This window comes from Solanum lycopersicum, chromosome 9, assembly GCF_036512215.1.
Source record: "Solanum lycopersicum chromosome 9, SLM_r2.1".
In the NCBI taxonomy this organism is placed as follows: domain Eukaryota; kingdom Viridiplantae; phylum Streptophyta; class Magnoliopsida; order Solanales; family Solanaceae; genus Solanum; species Solanum lycopersicum.
The window spans coordinates 55,491,063-55,512,047 of NC_090808.1; the positions used below are offsets into that span (position 1 = coordinate 55,491,063).

The 20,985-nt window shown below is 35.2% G+C and overlaps 2 protein-coding genes across 2 annotated transcripts; both read right to left on the bottom strand.

Moving 5' to 3' along the window:
* Positions 1 to 716: 716 nt before the first annotated feature.
* LOC104649311 (probable serine/threonine-protein kinase PBL25) lies at positions 717 to 4,115 on the bottom strand. Its single transcript, XM_010328203.4, has 5 exons — positions 3,607 to 4,115; positions 2,839 to 3,032; positions 2,574 to 2,763; positions 1,846 to 2,237; positions 717 to 1,423 (listed from the first exon to the last, which is right to left on the bottom strand). Exons 1-5 carry the CDS (start codon positions 3,797 to 3,799, stop codon positions 1,052 to 1,054), a joined length of 1,341 nt encoding a protein of 446 aa, XP_010326505.2. The 5' UTR covers positions 3,800 to 4,115; the 3' UTR covers positions 717 to 1,051.
* Positions 4,116 to 4,611: 496 nt separating this feature from the next.
* Positions 4,612 to 6,711, bottom strand: LOC138338597 (pentatricopeptide repeat-containing protein At1g31430-like). The gene has a single exon (XM_069289575.1). It carries the CDS (start codon positions 6,709 to 6,711, stop codon positions 4,612 to 4,614), a length of 2,100 nt encoding a protein of 699 aa, XP_069145676.1.
* Positions 6,712 to 20,985: the final 14,274 nt, after the last annotated feature.

Here is a 20,985-nt window from a genome sequence, read left to right on the forward strand (position 1 = left end):
AGTCACCTCTCTCTATCAAACTCTCGCTCGCCACTCTCCTCTCTCGCTCCATTTCTCGTTCGCTTCCCCTCACTTTTATACAAACACAAGTGTATAACATTTGTTTCTATTGGTATAAAATGAGAGGAAATTGTATTAATTTTTTTTTTGGTTCCCCTCTCTCCCCCTCCCAGATCTCGCTTGCCACCCTAGCCTCTCTCGCTTACACAAACAGAAACGAAATGTATAAATTGTATTTCTGTTTGTATAAAGCGAGAGAAAATTGTATATACACATGCAAATACATATATTTTCGTCCTGTACACTTGTAATTATACAATAAAAATACTCCCCTGCCCAGTTTCTTTTGCCTTTCTCTCTTTCTCGTTTTATACAAATTCAAATTGTATATAATTTCTCTCTTTCTTATTTTATACAATTCGATTCAATTGTATATTCCCTGCCCAAGTCTCATTTGCCTTTCTCTCTTTTTCATTTATACAAATTCAAATTGTATATAACCGTTCTATACACTTATAATTATACAATTCGTTTATACAATTCTCTCTTTCTGTTTCTCGTTTATACACTTCGTTTTATACAATTCACTTCAATTGTATATGCATAGCGAATTGTACATATATATGTTTGCTATGGAGTGCAATTATGCAAACTTTGCTAGAGTATACAAATATGAATATTTTATTTGCTACATGTGAAAGTTGCCCAATTAAAAATGGACGGAGGGAGTACATTGTACTCTTTATTGTCACGTGAGTCGTATTTATAATTGTCGAATTAAAGCACTACACCAATAGATATTACACTGATCGCAATAAAAGATACAACACTGTCAATGTATACAACTTAAATCGTATTAAGTAAGGACATGTCGACTCTTCATTCTGCGAGCTAGTATATATCATTTCTTTGTATTCCCTGCTAAAGTGGCTGTTCCAGCATCTGTGGTACTACTAGATGATCACTTAACAGCATCTGTGGATGGCTGAAGCAACATGATCATCTTTGATTGCCTAATTCTGTTATGGAGTGACTAACCGAAATGTGGATGTCACACTGAAGAACCACAAGATGCTAGTGATCTTGCATTCTGTTTTCTTGAATTTGAACCCCATTCTATGGCTTCTGCAACTTCGTCTTGGCACTCTCTTGTAGATATTATGTTTTCTTCAGTTGACATATGCATTGGGGATGGTGCTCGAGTTGGAGAAGCGAATGGTGATACCAATTCTGTTTCAGGTGTTGAAAGGGTACTGAGTGCAGTCACCACATCACTAATCAGAGGACGTACTACTGGATCATCTTGCAGACACATAGACGCAATAGCAACAGCTTGACTGAAACTTTTCCTTGGGAAATTCGCTCCGAGGAGTGGATCAGCCAGTTCAATGTGTCTCTTCGTGTCTTTGAATATGGGTTCAGCCTGGAAGAAGCATAAGAAACATTTCTTTTTGCTTAAAACTCGGAGTAGGACAACACAACATGGTCTTTTAATAAACCCGTTGAATTTAGAAGTAAATCAAACATCAGCCTCAAGAGGGAAAAAGAAATATTAGAAACTAGGTTATCTATGTCATTCAGTTATCAGTCATGACTCATGATCAATACCAGTGGCGGATACATGTAATGAAATGAATCTTCTTTGTCGGAAAGTTATATTTGCAATAATAGAAATAGCCCGAATGTTGAGTATTTCTCCAATCCTTATTAATTTTATGACAGCATTTTAGATATGAAAGAAGCATATATTTCAGCAATCTGGCTCAGTAAACATTACTGGTGTTGGATCATGTAATATTCAATGGTGTATGTTTCGTCATAAAGGTCAAAGCAGAACTCGCTTACCCAGGTAACTAAATTCTGCTGATGCCCAAATCTTGTGATATCAACTGCTCTTCTACCCGTAATTAGCTCCAATAAAACTACACCAAAGCTATAGACATCAGACTTGATAGTCAGCTTGCCAGTTTGTTGGTACTCAGGAGCACAATACCCGTACGTTCCCATGACTCTTGATGATACATGGGTGTTTTCCCCTGTAGGTCCAACCTTGGCTAACCCGAAATCTGACAGTTTTGCATTATGTTCCTTATCCAGCAGGATGTTGGAGGACTTCAAGTCACGGTAAATGACCGGTGGATTGGCTCTATGATGTAAATATTCGAGTCCTTTTGCAGCATGTAAAGCTATTTTCATCCTTGTGAACCAATCTAGTGGAAGTTTATCTCGTTCAAGATCTGAAGAAACACACAACATATATTTATACAATTCTTCATTAGTTTGATAGTAACAGGCAATATGTTGCTTCTTCAGTAAACAAAGTTAAACACATAGCTAGTATACAGGAAACCGAATATAATTCTATGACACCATTTCATTACGCTAGTATTCAGCCTTATATTGCAGCAAGGGAATTAGAATAATTAAACAATTATACAGATATTGTTTTACCATCACAATAGCAAATTTCAAATGCCGGTAGAGTAATAAGAACAACAGCAACAATGACATACTCAGCATAGTTCCACAAGTGAGGCACATAGAGTAACAAGACTTAAGGAATAAATAAATACCAAGCAGATGATCCTCCAAAGATCCCAATGACATGTACTCATAAACAAGAAGTCTTTGATCTCCATCAGCACAATAGCCAATTAGATTTACGAGATTTGAATGGTGCAGAAGGCTCAACATCAACACCTCCACAAGAAATTCTCGGTTTCCTTGCAATCCATTGCGGTCAAGCTGTTTCACTGCTACAGTCTGGACAAAAATGAAGTGATGATTAGTACAGTTTTACGACAAAATGATAGCAGAATTTTTCAAGTGTTGAAGTACCTGTCCAGTTTTGTTAAGGTGGCCCTTGTAAACACGTCCAAATCCACCTTCTCCTATCAGACATTCTGATCGGAAGTTCTTCGTAGCTGTTGCCAGTTCCCTGAAGGTGAATGTTTGAGCTGCAATGTTCTGGCCTTTGCCTTTGTTAGAAGACTTTTGGTGTGGGGTCTCTGCTGGCACTTTTCTAGTATTTTCTGCAGAAGATTTATGTATTAAGAAAGCAAAAACTAATCTGTAACCATAGAGAATCACTCATTTATTTTAGGTATAATACATAAAAAATGTCCTTTCTTGACTTCATTTCACATTTATGCCCTCAAGTAGATACTTAAACTTGTATAAAGATGAGCAAATAAACAGACACGTCCTACGTGACATTCTACCACACAGGACTCATGTGTCTGTTTGTGTAATTTTATACAAGTTTAAGTATACTTGTGCACATCCAAAGTTGAAGGGCATTGTAAAATGAGGTCAATTTAAGGGCATGTATTATGTTTGTTTTTTATGTCTACAACCGTCTCCCTCTGCTTTACTGTTTTATTCTAACTTGTCTTCAAAAAATTCATCTTGTTTTATGGTCACAGTATTTCCCATATTCTCATAATATGCTGCATAATAGCTCCAGCCTCCGATGAGACGGGGTTGCTCAGGTGGTAGTTACACCGTCCTCCTTTAACTTTTAAGGTTGTGGGCTCGAGTCACAATGAGAGGATAATAAAACAAAAAAATTTTATGTTACATTTGAAGTTACGAAAAAAAATATACCAGATAGAGGTTGTGAATGAGAACGGTGGTCCTGCTGTGGCTTTGGCCTCGATAGTGAATGTGGACGTTGTTGTTGTTGTTGATTCAAGAGAGTTTCTCTTTGACGAACAACATCAGTTGTTTCTTTACTTTTGCTATGTATTCTTTTGAATGCCTTCTTTTCTTGTGATGAAAAACATGAAAAACAACCCATGTTTTCTTTTTATAATTTCTTAATATCCAATGAGTACAATTCTATAATCTACAAATTCTGGTTTAGGCAATCGTATTTTCCTTTACAGATTTTTTTTTTTTTTGATATAGATAGATAGCTAATTAGGCTGTCTAAAAAGGGAAAACCTAGAAATATGTTTATGCTATTTTTAGGAGGAGGGAGAAATGTTGGAAGTTTTTTTTCCATTGAAGTTCCCGCAGAATATGGTGGACACATTCTTTTGGTAGAGAGAATTTGGTGAAAACAATTTGGCGCCCATCTAAAGTTCGATTTCTTATGTTTATTTGGTTGCAATACTTTCAATGTCTTCTCTTAACAACACATTTATAGGGGTGGACGAATTAAGAAAATAATCACAGTATAAGTATGACTTGTTTAGTCGTTCCGTTGGGGGTATTAAATAATACAATGTAGTACAAGTATTAGTAATACATAAATTAAATCTTATTGAATTGTTGATTGCACAAAAACTGCATCAAGATGGTCCATCAGTTTATGAAAATTCTGAGAATCTTGTGCAGAGAAATTACTCAAAATGTATTCTTCTATCAATAATAAAAAACAAGGAAACGAAGAAGTAATATGTCAAATAGTTGCAAGTCAACATGTACAACTAATATTATACATCTTGAGACGAGCCAATCAAACATCATAGCAGACCTTGAACAAGTCAACAAGAAAAAGGAAGCAGCCAAAGGTTCTCCCAAGGAAATGTTTTTCTAATTGCAAAAAACACTAATGACTCACCGTTTACATAAAAGGGCCACAATACCGTGTCTAAGAATTTTGTATTAATGGGGTTGTGTACATATGCGGCTAAGACCAGGCTCTCCATCAGCATGACCTTTTTTTCTCCAACTCTCTCTCACTCTGTACACTTCATTCCACATTCCAGCTGCTGCATAAATATTAGATAGCGCAATAGAAGCATTAGATATCTCTATCTCCTTTTCCGTCAGCTTTTCAGCTACCTTCTTTCCAATTTCAACATTTTCATACAACTGACAGGCCCCTAGAAGTGCAGCCCAAATGGTACCAGTAGAGCACTCATCACTTAGATGGTTCTCTTCCATTCCTTCCACCAAATGCCATGCTTCCTCAAGCCTTCCATTACGTCCCAATAAATCAATTAGACATGTATAATGTTCTTCATCAGGGGTCAAACCAAACTGCTTCCTCATTTGTGTAAAATATTGCATTCCCTCATCTACTAAACCACAATGACGGCAAGCAGTTAGTACTGCAGTAAATGTCACTTCATTGGGATTAATTCCCATGTTTACCATACGCTGAAAAAGTTCAAGGGCTTGGAAGGCAAATCCATGAACAGCAAATCCCATGATTGCAGAAGTCCATGAAACGACATTTTTCTCTTCCATCACATCAAAAAGTCGTAATGTGTAACTTAAGTGACCTGATTTTGAATACATGTCAACTAAAGCTGTTCCGACAGCCACATTGCCATCTGCATCCGGCAACTCTCTAATAATTTTTGCATGTATTTGCTTTCCTTTGTCTAAATCTGTTAGATGGGAACATGCTTCAAGAGCTACCACAAAGGTCAAGCAGTTTCCTTCTAGCCTATCTCTTTCTTCTCCAAAATACATCTTAGCCAATAAATTTAAGCCTTCTCGGGGCAAGCCCTTTTGCACATATCCTGTCATCATGCTTGTCCAAGAAACAATAGTTTTCTCGGGCATATGCTCAAAGAGTGCTTTGGCATCTTCGATGAGTCCATTATTTATATAACCAGACAACAAAGAATTCCACAGTGGAACATCTCGTTCAGGTAGCCAACTTTCAAAAACTTTCTGCGCTTTACCAATATCACTGCACTTGCTGTACATGTCTATGAGTGCACTTCCAATAATCCCTCTGCTCTCTTCCAATAAATGAACAGTTTTACATGAATCCACCAAAGTGATGAAGAGACCATGGACTTGCTTCCCGGCATTGAGCAAACGCATCTTGGCGCAAGCAGATAGCAGAGGCACGAAAATAGTCTGATCCATAACTAAAATTTCAACAGCATTCTCCATTGACAAAATGTACCTCACAGCATCAGCATACATATGATTAAATACATAACCCCTTATCTTTACTAGCCTAGAAACAACATCCCTCTCTGTTCCAACAAAAACTTTCTCCGCCAATTCAACTCTACTACAATAAAAATACATATTAGCAATAGAATTTCTACAACTTAACTCAAACCCCGTAACAATCGCATAACCATGAACTTGCATTCCCAAGAAAAGTTCCTGTAAATAGCAACAACCAGATAAAACAGTAGCAACAGTATACTCATCAGGCATGTAAAACTCCTTACACTTCATTCGATAAAACAACTCCAACCCTTCACACCCCATTCCATTCTGAACATACCCAGAAATCACAGCGTTCCACGTCACCAAATTTCTCCTACACATTTCGTCAAACACCATCCGTGCACATTCCACTACCCCACATTTCGAGTACAAATCCAAAAAAGCAGTCTCAACAACAATATTTCCAGGCAAATATCCAGACTTTATAACATGGGCATGCACGTTTTGCCCTAATTTGGAGTTCTGTCGAGAAGAAGCAATGGCCCGAGCAACAGTTGAGAAGACGAAGTGATTGGGGTGAGCAGCAGTATCAGGGTTGGATTGAGATTGGTGGAGCATGAGGGAGAAGAGGTGAAGGGCTTTGTGGGGTTGATTGGAACGAGCGTAGGATGAGATGAGAGAGGTCCATAAGGTTGTGTCTTTATGAGGCACTTGGTCGAACACCTTGTGGGCAATGGTAAGGGAGTTGGGGATTGCAGAGAAAACATAGTGAGCAATGAGATTTGTAGCGTAAAGAGGACAAGTGTCGAGGCCGAGCTTGATAAGCCAAGCATGTTTACTCATTCATGCAAGCATTTGGTATCACAAGTATGGCTACCTCCATTAAGGGAAAAGGGTTTTCAACTTTGCAAATTGGTTCATATATTCTTACCGAAGGGTATATGTAAACTGTTTTCGTAATTGTAATGATATATGTGAGTCATTTATAGGAGTATACAAGAGTAATTTTTATAAACGAGGGGATAAAGATATATCAACATAAAAATAGTAATGTTGAGGGATATGTCACGTCCTTTTTCATTATCTATATTCAATCTTCAAAATTATTTTTAGTGTTGTAAAACGAGAAGAAAATACAAGAATATACAAACAATAAGGTAAGACAAATGGTGATGACAAGTATAAAGATTGAGAGCTTTGTTATTTTTCTTGAGTGTATTATACAAGGGTGAAAGACTACCCTTTTATAGGACATTCAAACCATCCTTTATAACAATGAACAAATACGTTAGAACATATTTAATAATACAATTAACAGATACATCACGTTAGGATGGATTAAGATAAACATCCACACAATAAAATGGATTTGTAACACTCCCCCTTGGATGTATATAGATAATGTGCCTCGTTAAAACCTTACTAGGAAAGGGAAAAGTCAAGTGAAGGAAAAAGAGTACACACATCTTGTAATACGCCTTGAGTGTTGCCTCATTAAAAACCTTACCAGGAAAATCCAATGGGACAACCTTGGCTAAGGGAAAAAGAGTACAACGCATATTTACTCCCCCTGATGACTTATTTGATATCTTGGAGACGATGCATCCCAATCTTATATCTTTACTTCTCAAATGTTGACGTTGGCAATGCTTTAGTGAATAAATCTGCAAGATTATCACTCGAACGTATCTGTTGAACGTTTATCTCACCATTTTGTTGAGATCGTGTGTGAAAAAGAACTTAGGTGAAATATGTTTTGTTCGGCCTCCTTTGATATATCCTCTCTTTAATTGAGTTGTGCAAGCAACATTATCTTCATACAATATTGTTGGAGTCTTTGTTTGCACAGAAAGACAACATAATTGCAGAATGTGTTGAGTCATTGATCTCAACCATACACACTCTCGACTAGCTTAGTGAATGATTATTATCTCTGCATGATTTGAAAAAGTAGCAACTATTATTTGCTTCATCGAAGCCACGATATAACTGTACCTCCATAGGTAAATAAATAGCGTGTCTGAGATCGGTCTTTATGTGGATAAGACAAATAGCTAGGCTAGCATCTGCATAACCAATCAATTCTGACTTGGATGCATTAGAATACCACAATCACATATCAATTGTTCCTTGAAGATATCTGAATATATGTTTAACACTTTTTCAATGTCTTTTTGTTGGACATGAGTTGAATCTCTCCAATAAACTTATTGCAAAACAAATATATAGCCGGGTATTATTGGCAAGGTACATTAGTGCTCCAATAGCACTACGATATGGTGTTTCATCACCGAGAACCTCTTCATCTTTTTCTTGAGGTCGGAATGGATCTTTATTTATATCAAGAGATCTTATAAACATTGGGGTACTCAGTGGTGTGATTTATCCATGTAAAGTCTCTTTAAAACCTTTTTAAGTATATGTTGATTGATGAAATAAATATCCCATTTGTCAAATGTTCAATCTGAAGGTCAAGACAAAATTTTGTCTTACCAAGATCTTTCATTTCAAATTCTTTCTTCAAACGCTCAATGACTTTTGAAAAATCTTTAGGAGTTCCAATAAAGTTCAAGTCATCAACATAAATAAATATTATTACAAATTCAGATTTTGACCTTCGTATAAAAATACAAGGACAAATAGAATCATTCCTAAACCCTTCTTTTAGCAAATATTCGCTAAGACGATTATACCACATTCGTCATGTCTGAGCTTTATTGAACAACCTTCTTTTGAATTTTTATATGCTTCAGGCACTTTGAGTGTTTTAGGGATTTTCATAAAAATATTGTGGTCTAGCGAGCTATACAAATAGGTTGTGACAACATCCATTAAACTCATTTCAAGCTTTTCATGAACTATCATATTTATTAGATACCTGAAGGTAATTGCATCTACCACAGGAGAATAAGTATACTCATAATCAATGTCAGGCCTTTGCGAAAATCCTTGTGCAACAAGTTGTGCTTTATATATTACGACTTTACCATTTTCGTTGCGTTTTCGCACAAAAATTCATTTGTGCCCTACTGGCTTGACACCTTCAGGTGTTCGGACTATTGGTCCAAAAACTTCACATTTTTCAAGTGAAGTCAATTCTGTTTGAATTGCTTCCTTCCATTTTGGCCAATCATTTCTCTATCTATACTCGTTGACAGATCTTGATTTCAAATCCGCATCTTGTTGCATTATTTCAACTGCAACATTGTAGGCATAAGTATTATCCACCACAATATTATTTTGATTCCACCTTTTTCTCGTTGAGACATAATTTATAGAGATTTCCTTATTTCAGGTACATGGACCTCCTTTGTGGTGTCATCATTTATTATGTCTCGGAGCTCTTTATGAGCAATTGCCTTTATATTATGATCATCATCTTGATCATTTATTTCTTTTCTTTTTCTGAGGATTTTTATCCTTGAGACCAATTGGTTTACCACGTTTTAAGCGTTGTCCAGACTCATTTGCCTTAAAATTTTATCCTATAGTAACCCGTGAAAGGTTAGTATATGCATCCGCCAGTTGATTTGCAATATTCTGCAATTAAATTATCTTTTGAACTTATTTCTCACGTTGATTTGTTCGAGGATCTAATAAGACAGTAAAAATGAATTCCAGTCTATCTCATTTCCCAACTGATTTTGTTCTCCCCCTAATATTGGGTATACTGATTCATCAAAATGATAATTAGCAAACCTTGCCGTAAATAAATCTACAGTTCTAGGTTTCAAATATTTTATAATAGAACGAGATTCATACCCAACATATATCCCTAATCTTCATTGGGGATCCATCTTTGTGCGTTGTGGTGGAGCAATTGGAACATATACCGCACAATCAAAGATTCTAAGATGAGAAATATTTGGCTCCTGACCAATAAACAATTGTAATGGGGAGATGTCATGAAAACTTGTGGGCCTTATGCGTACAAGTGCTGCTGTGTGCAAAATAACATGCCCCCAAATCGAAACAGGCAAGTTTGTTCTCATCAACAAGGGTCTAGCTATCAATTGAAGACGTTTAATCAATAACTCTACTAAATCATTTTGAGCATGAACATGTGCAATAGGATGTTCAACTGTTATTCCAGTGGACAAACAATAATCATTAAATGCCTGAGATGTAAACTCACCAGCATTATCAAGATAAATTATTTTTATTGCATCATCTGGAAATTGTGTTTTTAACCTTATTATTTGAACCAATAACCTCGCAAAAGCCATATTGTGAGTTGATAGCAAGCACACATGAGACTATCTTGTAGATGCATCTATCAAGACCATATAATATTTAAATGGTCCATATGCAGGGTGAATAGGTCCACATATATCGTCCTGTATTCGTTCCAGAAATGCAGGGGATTCCACCCCAACCTTAGCCATTGATGGTTTGTTAACCAACTCTCCTTGTGAACAAGCAGCACAAGAGAATTCCTTTGATTGAAGAACAATTTTGTTCTTCAAAGTATGCCCATGTGAATTCTCAATTATTTTGCGTATCATATTATAATCGGGATGGCCCAACCGGTCATGCCAAATGATAAAATCATTAGACTCAGTAAACCTTTTGTTTACTACGGCATGTGATTCAACTATATCAATATTTGAAAAGTACAACCCAAAAGAAAGTGTTGGCAATTTTTCATGCATAGTTTTCTTATCCGCATTTATTGTAGTTATATAAAGGAATTCCACCTTTCTTTCATACGCAGTCTCAACATGATAGCCATTTTGGTGAATAACCTCGAATCTTAACAAGTTTCTATGAGACTTACTACAATACAATGCATTGTCAATTACAATTAATGTTCCTCCAGGTAGTAATAAGGTTACTCTTCCAGAGCCCTCAATCAATTTTGTACTACCGACTATTGTATTAACATAAGCCTTTTTCATTACCAAAGAAGAGAAATATTTTTTTTTCTCTTAGCATCGTATGAGTTGTGGCACTGTCCATAAGACACATATCTCCACTCCTCATCTTGGATCCAACTGAATACTGAAAAATTATGTTTATATTCATAAGAATAAAAATACATAATAAGAAGTACGAAGTTTAACAAAATAAATCTTAAGTACATACACTTTAATTAAGACATAAAAAATATATAAAAATATTATTCATTTCCTAGCTCAATTATCAATCTCAGTTGTGATCCCAAAAAAGTCCTCAACTTCTAGATGAGTAATATCATCGAGCCCATAAAAAGTATTATCTTTCAATGCTATGTTTGTCTCAACAATCTCATTATATTTTTGAGAAGATCCTGCCTGAACATCATCTTTGAGAGTCAAATGTGACTCTACTCAGGCTTTAGAAGAGGTGTCACCTTTCTTTCCTTTCCTTTTAAAGAAATTTTGATACAACCTGACAAAATGCTCATGTGCCCGATATTCATTTTTTCAGTGACCTTTAAGGCCACAACGTTGACAATGATCGCCCTTTCCTTTAGAAGGATTACTTTGAGAACCTATATTGTTCTCCCTTTTTTATGACCACCTCGACGATTATTATATCGTCTTTTGCCTTTGTCACGTCCGCGCACATTGTCTTGACCCCGATTATTTTGTCTTATTTCAGATTGGCCATGTGCTCAACCGCGTTTGCCTCCGGTAATGGAGCACTTCCAGCGGGACGAGCTTTGTGATTTTCATTAGAAAGTCATTATGCTGCTCAACCACCATAAGGCATGAGATTAGTTCAGAGTATTTTTGAAAATCTTTTTCACGATATTGTTGCTGTAATATCATATTAGAGGCATGGAAAGTAGTTAGTGTCTTTTCCAACATGTCCTCATCTTTTATTGTTTCCCCACATAATTTCAATAGGAAAGTTATTCCTAAATACAACAGAATTATATTCAATTACGGTTTTATAATCTTGAAATCGTAAGTGCATCCACTCATAATGAGCCTTTGACAATACCGTTGTCTTGAGATGGTCATACCTCCCTTTCAAACCTATCCACAATTCAAGTGGATCTTTCACCATTAGGCATTCAACCTGCAGGCTTTTATCAAGATGATGACGACGAAAAATCATAGCTTTTGCTTTATCTTGACTTGATGTCGAATTTCCTTCAATTATACTATCATCAAGACCCTTAGAGGTAAGGTGAAATTCAGCATCAAGTACTCATGACAAATAATTCTTTCGAGAAATGTTAAGTACCTCAAATTCAAGTTTTGACAAATTCGACATGTTGAAAACTATCATAAAATAATTTTGAGTTAATATTATGATGTTGGTTTGTTTATTATAAATGACAAATTAATACTTTAAATAATAAAGTATGGTGAGTATAATATACATTATATGCATGGACATTAATGTTAGATTAAAAATATAAACTCATGAAGCATTAAAATGGCAAGAGTTAAATGTATTTCCTACTTATTTTAAGTATTTATTACTAGTTTCAATAAATATCAAAGTTTAGTAATAATTTCAAGTTATATTTAAAACAATATTATGTTCTTTATGACACATAAAATGTATAACAAGAAATTACTTACGTGTATTCTAACTATCGTGCTATCATATTGCTTAGTATTAAATTTAGAGTCATAAATTAATAGCATAAATAACATAACAGTATAAACTTGAAAAGTATTGGTTATTACGCCTAATAAAGTATTATAATAATACATAAAGCAAGTTATATATGCAGTAATAAAAATACGAATCAAAGATTTATGCAAGTCCTGTTAGATATGTTATAAACATATAAATGTATATCTGACTCGGAAACAAAAATGATTAACGTTTAGAAAAAAATTAATTCCGAAATAAGTAGGCCTTAATTGGTTAGAAACTCGTGCTGATAACGTGTTGTAAAACGAGAGGAAAATACAAGAATACACAAACAATAAGATAAGACAAATGGTGATGACAAATATAAAGATTGAGAGCTTTTTTATTCTCCTCAAGTGTATTTCACAAGGGTGAACGACTACCCTTTTATAGGACATTCAAATCATCATTTACAATATTTGACAAATAAATTAAAACATATTTAATTAATACAATTAATAAATATATTACGTCAGGATAATTTAGAGTATTCTTTTATTTTTACCTTTACTAGATTTTACAGATGATGAGGTCAAATACTGTAATTGCATTGATTATTTTTTAGAATTTTCTTATAATAAAATGTGGCAGAGATTTTCATAAAAAGGACTGTTCACCATATGGACAAATTTAATACTCCATCGTTGGAGTATACTCTACTTGACATCTGCGCCTAATTTAAAGGTGAATTAGTAAAATTTACTTTTAGAATACTCTTACCATTTTTAAAAGTTTTTTTTTGTCCAGTAGTAGAAATTTTTTAAAAAATATAATTTTTTTTTGGAAAGGGCTTAAAATAAAGTATTGAAATTAGTATAAAATTATCATTCACCACCTATTAGCTCCAAAATATCCTTTCCACCCACCTATTGGGTCCAAAATATCCTTGTTACCCATCTATTGGGTCCAAAATATGCTTGTCACCCATCTTTTGGTTCAAAATTGACCACTTATTTAACAATTTTATATTTAAACTATTTAAATATTTTTTTAAATACGTGACGCTAAACTATTTGTTATAATTTAACTTATTAGTATAATTTATAAATCAATCACTACCCACCCATTACTAATTAAACCCTTCTAGATTAATAAACCCGTCACATTATTAATGCAATAACAGAAAAGCTACTGTCAATTGAGTATTTTTAAAAATTTGAGGCGAAAATATCTATAGAAGTAAATTATCATATATTCAAGTGTCTAAATAAAAATTACCGATAAAACTAAAAGTCTGATTATGTTTATCTTAATTATTCTTTCGTCTCAATATGTAATGTTACTTTATAGGTAACTTTTTTTCAAAATAATATATTATTGGTTTTAAAATAAATCATAAATTTTTATAAAATTATATTTAAAAAAGTGCATGAATTCATTCGGGATATATTGTTTCTTTACCTTTAATCATAAATTTCTAATTCAATCTTGAAAGAGAATTCTATTGAAAGTCTCCTCCTAAATAAGTGGCTCAACCTAAATTTAATTGGGGTTCCGATTCGGACTTGAATAATTTTGGATGTCATTTTCAGGAATCTATAATTTCATCGTGTTTTAGTAGTGTTTATGATGATTTTGATATTATAATTGGATTATTAATTGGGTGGTTTTAGTTAGTAATGAGTGAGTAGTGAGTTGATTTATAAATTATATTAATAAATTAAATTGTAACCAATAGTTGAACGCCAAGTATTTTAAAAAATATTTAAAGAGTTAAATATTAAAATAATTAAAGAAGTAGTCAATTTTGAACCCAATGGTGGATGATATTGGAGCCAATAGGTGAATGAAAAGAGCATTTTGGAGCCAATAGATCGATGAAAAGAGCATTTTGGAGCCAATAGGTGGATGAAGGATAATTATGTACCATTTTCAATACTTCAATGATGTTTTGGGGCCTTTTCTCAAAAAAAATATTTTTTAAAAAAAATAGAAATTGAGAAAAATAACTTACCCTATTTGAATTAGTTTATATTTAAGCCAAAATAATTTTAAGCACTTTTATTATGTTTGATTTACTTTAGTTTGATGTATTTAAGCCGATAGTTATTGAGGAACAACCTTTTTGTTTCTACTAAATAGTGATAAAATTTACACACTATATTTTCTCGAAGCCTCTATTTAGTAAATTTCACTAAATATATTGTTATTGTTATCATATTTGTAAGTCAAAAAGGACAAAAAAAAAAACCACCCAAACAACTCTTAGAATTTTTTAAAAATATATTTAGTCAACTAATTATTATTCATAGTGTTTTATAATTTATTTATCAAAATAAAATGTGCTTCTTACTAGAAATATTTGTTTGAAAAGTGTTTCTAAAAAAATATCTAAAAATATATTGATTCTAGGTTTTCTTTTTTAATTTATTAATAAGCTGAAAAGTAAACACCTTAAAATATGAGGTAACATAAAAGGACAAGAAAAACAATTATTTTTTTAATACTTAGAAAATTACTGTTTAGTGTTGTGCAAATGTATTCTCTTATAAATTCATTCCTCTAACCATAAAAAAACTGATATAATGGATGAGGTTACTCCTCTCTTATTTAAAAGTCTCAAATGAAATTTTGGATTTTTTTTGTTGATAAAAACGCTTTACAAGTTGATCAAACATGAAATGTTACATTAGATTGATGTAAAATTCTAAATTTATTATGAAATCTCCTTAATTCTTTCTATAATTGACGAGTCACCAGTATACCTGCAAAATTTAAAATTCATACATTTCTCAAATTATAGTATAAAAATATGTCAAATTCATGAATATTAATTTATTTATTTTACAATTATTTTTGTTTTAATTACTATTTGAGAAAATCAGAAATAATTGCGTGATAAATTAACTAATTATCAATCCGCAAGTAGAGACGTAGAAAAATATTTTTGTTTTTCACATATATGAAAAAATATCGAATTCCTGACTTCATTTGATATTTTTCTATTATAAGATAATTCATTATTTCTTAATTTTTATTTTTTACAAATGTGTAAATATTTCTCACAATTATGTTTATATATTATCATTGAATTAGAACAATTAGATGTCCACCTTTCAATAATGCAAATTAATCGTCAAAATAGTAGTATCAAAAATTCATAAATATATGCTTGAATAAATACACACATGTTATGAAACTATATAAAATTAGAAGACGAATAAAGTAGGGAGAAGAGAAAAGACTTCTTATTTCTCTTGAAGTATATTTAGGATTCATAGATCTTCCAAATCTTATTTACAATGAAGGAAAACCCTTTATTTATAGGAAAAACCTTACTTGGTCTCCAAGTAGGATTCGTAACCATATCCTATAAGGACTCCACACAATTAGACATTCACTATAATACAAATTGTTTATGACAACACCTTTTTAGTAAGTCCTTTTTTAGTAGCTTACTCATTATAACATACTATTACACTATTTATCTTTTTCTATTACAAATTAATGCAAAAGCAATAATAATTTTAAAAAAACTATATATTTTGCTAAATAAATACTAACAAGGCAAGGGATTAATAGGGACGTATTGCACGCCTCGATGGTTGCTATTATCGAGGGTCATATCGCACGCCGCTATAGATGCATGAACAGAGATGTCCTTCATGGGTCCCAGACTGAGATACAGCAGGTGTGTATCATTAGGTCAGACATGCATCATTATACTTGACATTGCATTCCATTGCATTGCACATACTTATTATTAGTGAACTTGATATTATGTTTTGATGATCTTGTGCATGCCTTTTTGTGGAATTGGTGACCAAGGAATACTGAACTTGTTGTTGAGGATATATAATTTGTCTAAGTGTTGTTGTTGAACAATGTGCTTGAAACTGTGAGTTATTTGGTTAGGCTGATTTTTTTTGCGACCGGAATCTAGACCCCAGACGAGACTGGCTGTCACGACCCAAAACGAGCCGCGAGTGGCACCCACACTTATCCTATTATGTGAGTGAACCAACCAATCTAAACCCCAACATTTCAACCATAATAAACAGAATATAATGCGGAAGACTTAAAACTCATTAATATAACCAATAAATAACTTCTAAAATTTAATACTTATTATTCCCAAAATCTGGAATTCATCACCACAAGAACATTCTATCCTCAAATTACTAAATGTAAGAGTATCTAGGAAGCTAAAATAAGTAAACAGATGGTCCATATCCGAACTTCAAGGACATCAAGACATGAATGAGAGAGAATCCAGTCCGAGCTAGGAACAATAGCTCACCCTGAAATCTGACGTGATGAAGACTGGCTAGAGTTGAGGACGAGTTGAAGTCGATGGCACGTTTGCTGCACTCCACAAATAACAAAGAAGAAAATTACAAGTAGGGGTCAGTACAAGGCACAAGTACTGAGTAGGTATCATCGGCCAACTCAAAATAGAAAGCAATATATATCAGATAATAACATAAAATCGACTACCATACTCAACTGGTGACAACAACAAGTACCATAACCATTGGCCACAACCCAAGCACATCTATGAGGACTCAAGCCTCCACACCATACTCATTTGGGGAAAAGGTTCTTTAAATTCGAGTATATTAACATAATTCAAGATTCATTCTCTTTATCATCCTGGTGTCGGAACGTGACACTCCGATCCCCTAAAGATTCATTCTTTTTATTATCCTGGTGTTGGAACATGACACTCCGATCCCCTACTACTACGTGTTGGTTCGTGACACCCGATCCATTAATTCCTGGTGTCGGTACGTGACACTCCGATCCCCTAATTCTACGTGTCGGTTCGTGACACCCGATCCCCTAATCTCATTCTTTTAGTTCATCAAGCCTTCTTTTATACCAAGGCACCATCATTAACAAAGTGGATTTAAGATTTAAGATTCACAGCCTCATCTTTCCGATCCATTACAATTACATAATCACATCATGCAAGCACATAATTAAGCATATAGAAGGCTTTACAATACTACCCAATACATATCATTCGCTGTTAAGAGTTTACTATGAAACAACATAAACCATAACCTACCTCCACCGAAGAATCTTGATCAAGCAATCTACTTCTCCAATGCTTTTTGCTTTCTCTTCGTTCTTCTTTCTCTCTCGCTCGTTCTCTCTTCTTTTCTTTTTAATTTTCTCCTCTTTCAATTTCCCTTTGTTTTACCCAAATTACCATATAATAAGTATAAAAGATGATAAAAGTAACCCACTATTTATTTCAAGGTTATCTCCTTTAACCCCCAAGTAAATAAGTTATTAAACTTATCCCCTAATTCCATACAGTTTGTCAGAAATAGTCCAAAACGCCCCTTAAAAACTTTAGCAGAAAACCGACCAGGTGGAATTTCACCACTCGTGACGACCCGTCGTGCCAGCGACGGTCCGTCCTGCAGAGTCGTCACAGAGTTCAGAGACTCAATTTCAGTAGGAAGGTCTGTGAAGGTCCGTCGTGTCTACAACGGTCCGTGCTGCAGTTCCGTCGCAAAGTTCAGAGAGTTGATCCCCGTACCCAAATTTTCAGAGTTTAATGTTTTGGGACGGAAACCCTCGACGATCCGTCGTGACCACGACGGTCCGTCGTGTGATCCGTCGACACAGTCATTTATTTTCAAAACTAAACTTTACTACTCGAAACGACTAAATAGGTCGTTACAATAGATACCAATTTACCCATCGTTCGTCCTCGAACGATCACAAGAAGAAAACAAGGGCGAGAAATAGAACCTGAGTCTGTAAAGAGATGTGGATATTTTTCTTGCATATCAGCCTCCTTCTCCCAAGTGGACTCTTCAACTGGCCGATTCTTCCATTGAACCTTGATGGATGCAATCTCCCTTGACATTAAATTGCGGACTTCTCTATCTAAAATAGCAACAGACTCCTCCTCATAAGACAAATTCTCATCAAGAAGAACTGAATCCCAACGAATGATGTAGTTTCCATCCCCATGGTATCTTTTCAGCATAGACACATGAAATACCGGGTGCACTCCTGACAGTCCTGGGGGCAAGGCTAATTCATAAGCTACCTCCCCCACGCGCTTCAGAACTTCAAATGGACCAATATACCTCGTACTAAGCTTACCTCACTATAAAACCGCATCACCCCTTTCATGGGCGAAACCTTCAGCAAAACTTGCTCACCCTCCATAAACTCCAAGTCTCTAACCTTTCGATCTGCATATTCTTTCTGTCTACTTTGAGCCGCTAAAAGCTTTTCTTGAATGCATTTCACTTTATCTAACGATTCCCTCAGAAGGTTAGTACCCCAAGGTCTAACCTCAAATGCATCAAACCACCCAATGGGAGACCTACATCTTCTCCCATACAATGCCTCAAATGGGGCCATATCAATACTTGAGTGATAACTATTGTTGTATGATAACTCTGCTAAGGGTAAGAAGTTATCCCAATGACCACCAAACTCTATCACACATACACGAAGCATATCCTCCAAAACCTGAATTGTTCGCGCAGACTGACCATCGGTTTGAGGGTGAAATACAGTACTAAGATCCAACCTAGTACCTAACTCGGCATGCAATGTTCTCCAAAACTTAGAAGTAAATTGTGTACCTCTATCTGATATGATGGAAAGTGGAACTCCATGGAACCGAACGACTTCTGAGATATAGAGTCTGGCTAACTTCTCTGCATTGTAAGTCACCTTAACCGGAATGAAGTGAGTAGACTTAGTTAACCTATCAACAATTACCCAAATAGAGTCATACTTACCCATTGTCTTTGGAAGACCAACCACGAAGTCCGTTGCAATTCTCTCCCATTTCCATTCAGGAATGGGCATTCTTTGAAGTGTCCCTCCAGGCCTCTGGTGTTCATACTTTACCTGCTGACAATTCGGGCATTGAGCAACAAAATCAACAATGTCACGCTTCATCCTACTCCACCAAAAATGTTGCTTTAGGTCACGATACATCTTGGTTGCACCAGGATGTATAGAATACCTTGAACTATGAGCCTCTGTAAGAATAGTGTGAATCAAATCATCGACGCGGGGTACACATACGCTTCCCTTAATTCTCAAAACACCTTCCTCATCGATTTTTGATTCTTTAGCCTCTCCTCGCAATACCTTATCTCGAATCCGGATCAGTTTCTCATCAGTAAACTGCTTTCCCTTAATCTTGTCAAGAAAGGAAGATCTTGCCTCCACACAGGCCAAAAATCCTCCCTTCTCTAGTACTTCCAGCCTCATAAAGTCATTATCCAGAGTCTGAATCTCTCTAGCCAATGGGCGTCTAGAAACCTGCAAGTGAGCTAGACTTCCCATGCTCCCTGCCTTTCTACTTAAAGCATCTGCCACAACATTAGCTTTTCCCGGATGATACAAGATAGTGATATCATAGTCCTTCAGTAGTTCCATCCACCTCCTCTGTCTTAAATTCAAATCTTTCTGAGTAAAGACATACTGTAAACTATGATGATCCGTATAGACTTCACACTTAACCCCATATAGATAATGTCTCCATTGCTTTAATGCAAACACTACTGCGGCCAACTCCAAATCATGGGTTGGATAATTACGCTCATGCACCTTTAATTGCCTCGAAGCATAAGCAATTACATTCTTCTCTTACATTAGCACTGCACCCAAACCAGAATAGGATGCATCACACAGTAAACAATGAAATTCTTACCTTCCACTGGCAGGGTAAGAATTGGTACAGTAGTCAACAAAGTCTTGAGCTTCTGAAAGCTTTCTTCACACTCGTCCGACCATACAAATGGAACACTCTGCTTAGTCAAGTTTGTCAATTGGGAAGCAACAGAAGAAAATCCATTGACAAATCGACGGTAGTAGCTAGCTAAACCAACGAAGATCCTTACCTCTGTAACATTAGTAGGTCTCACCCAACTCTTCACTGCTTCGATCTTAGAAGGATCCACCATCACTCCATCCTTAGAAACTACGTGCCCCAAGAAGGACACTGAATCTAGCCAAAACTCACACTTGGAGAATTTGGCATAAAGCTTTTTCTCCCTCAACATTTCTAATACAATTCTCAAGTGCTCCTCATGTTCTTTCCTGCTCTTGGAGTATACCAGTATATCATCAATGAATACAATGACAAAGAGATCCAGATATGGCTTAAAAATCCCGTTCATCAAGCTCATGAAAGCAACAGGGGCATTCGTAAGTCCAAAAGACATTACTAAGAACTCATAATGTCCATACCTGGTCCGAAAAGCAGTCTTTGGCACATCCATTGCCTTTATTTACAATTGATGATAACCAGATCTCAAATCAATTTTTGAGAAGGTACAAGCACCTTGTAACTGATCGAACAAATCATTAATGCGAGGAAGAGGATACTTGTTCTTAATAGTTACTTTATTCAGTTGTCTGTAGTCTATGCACATCCGAAAACTTCCATCCTTCTTCTTCACAAACAAAAGAGGAGCACCCCAAGGGGAAGCGTTTGGTCTAATGAAGCCTTTGCCTAACAACTCTTGAAGTTGGGCCTTTAACTCCCTTAACTCAGCGGGAGCCATTCTATAAGGGGGTATGGAAATGGGGCGAGTACCCGGCTCCAGATCA

Bases quoted from the DNA above. Each gene is read 5' to 3' on its own strand.
- LOC138338597 (XM_069289575.1), bottom strand. From the start codon at position 6,711: ATGAGTAAACATGCTTGGCTTATCAAGCTCGGCCTCGACACTTGTCCT.
- LOC104649311 (XM_010328203.4), bottom strand. From the start codon at position 3,799: ATGGGTTGTTTTTCATGTTTTTCATCACAAGAAAAGAAGGCATTCAAA. The intron at 3,033-3,606 runs GTATATTTTTTT...AATCTTCTGCAG, and splicing joins TCATTCACAACCTCTATCTG to AAAATACTAGAAAAGTGCCA. The intron at 1,424-1,845 runs GTAAGCGAGTTC...TGCTTCTTCCAG, and splicing joins AGCAGAATTTAGTTACCTGG to GCTGAACCCATATTCAAAGA.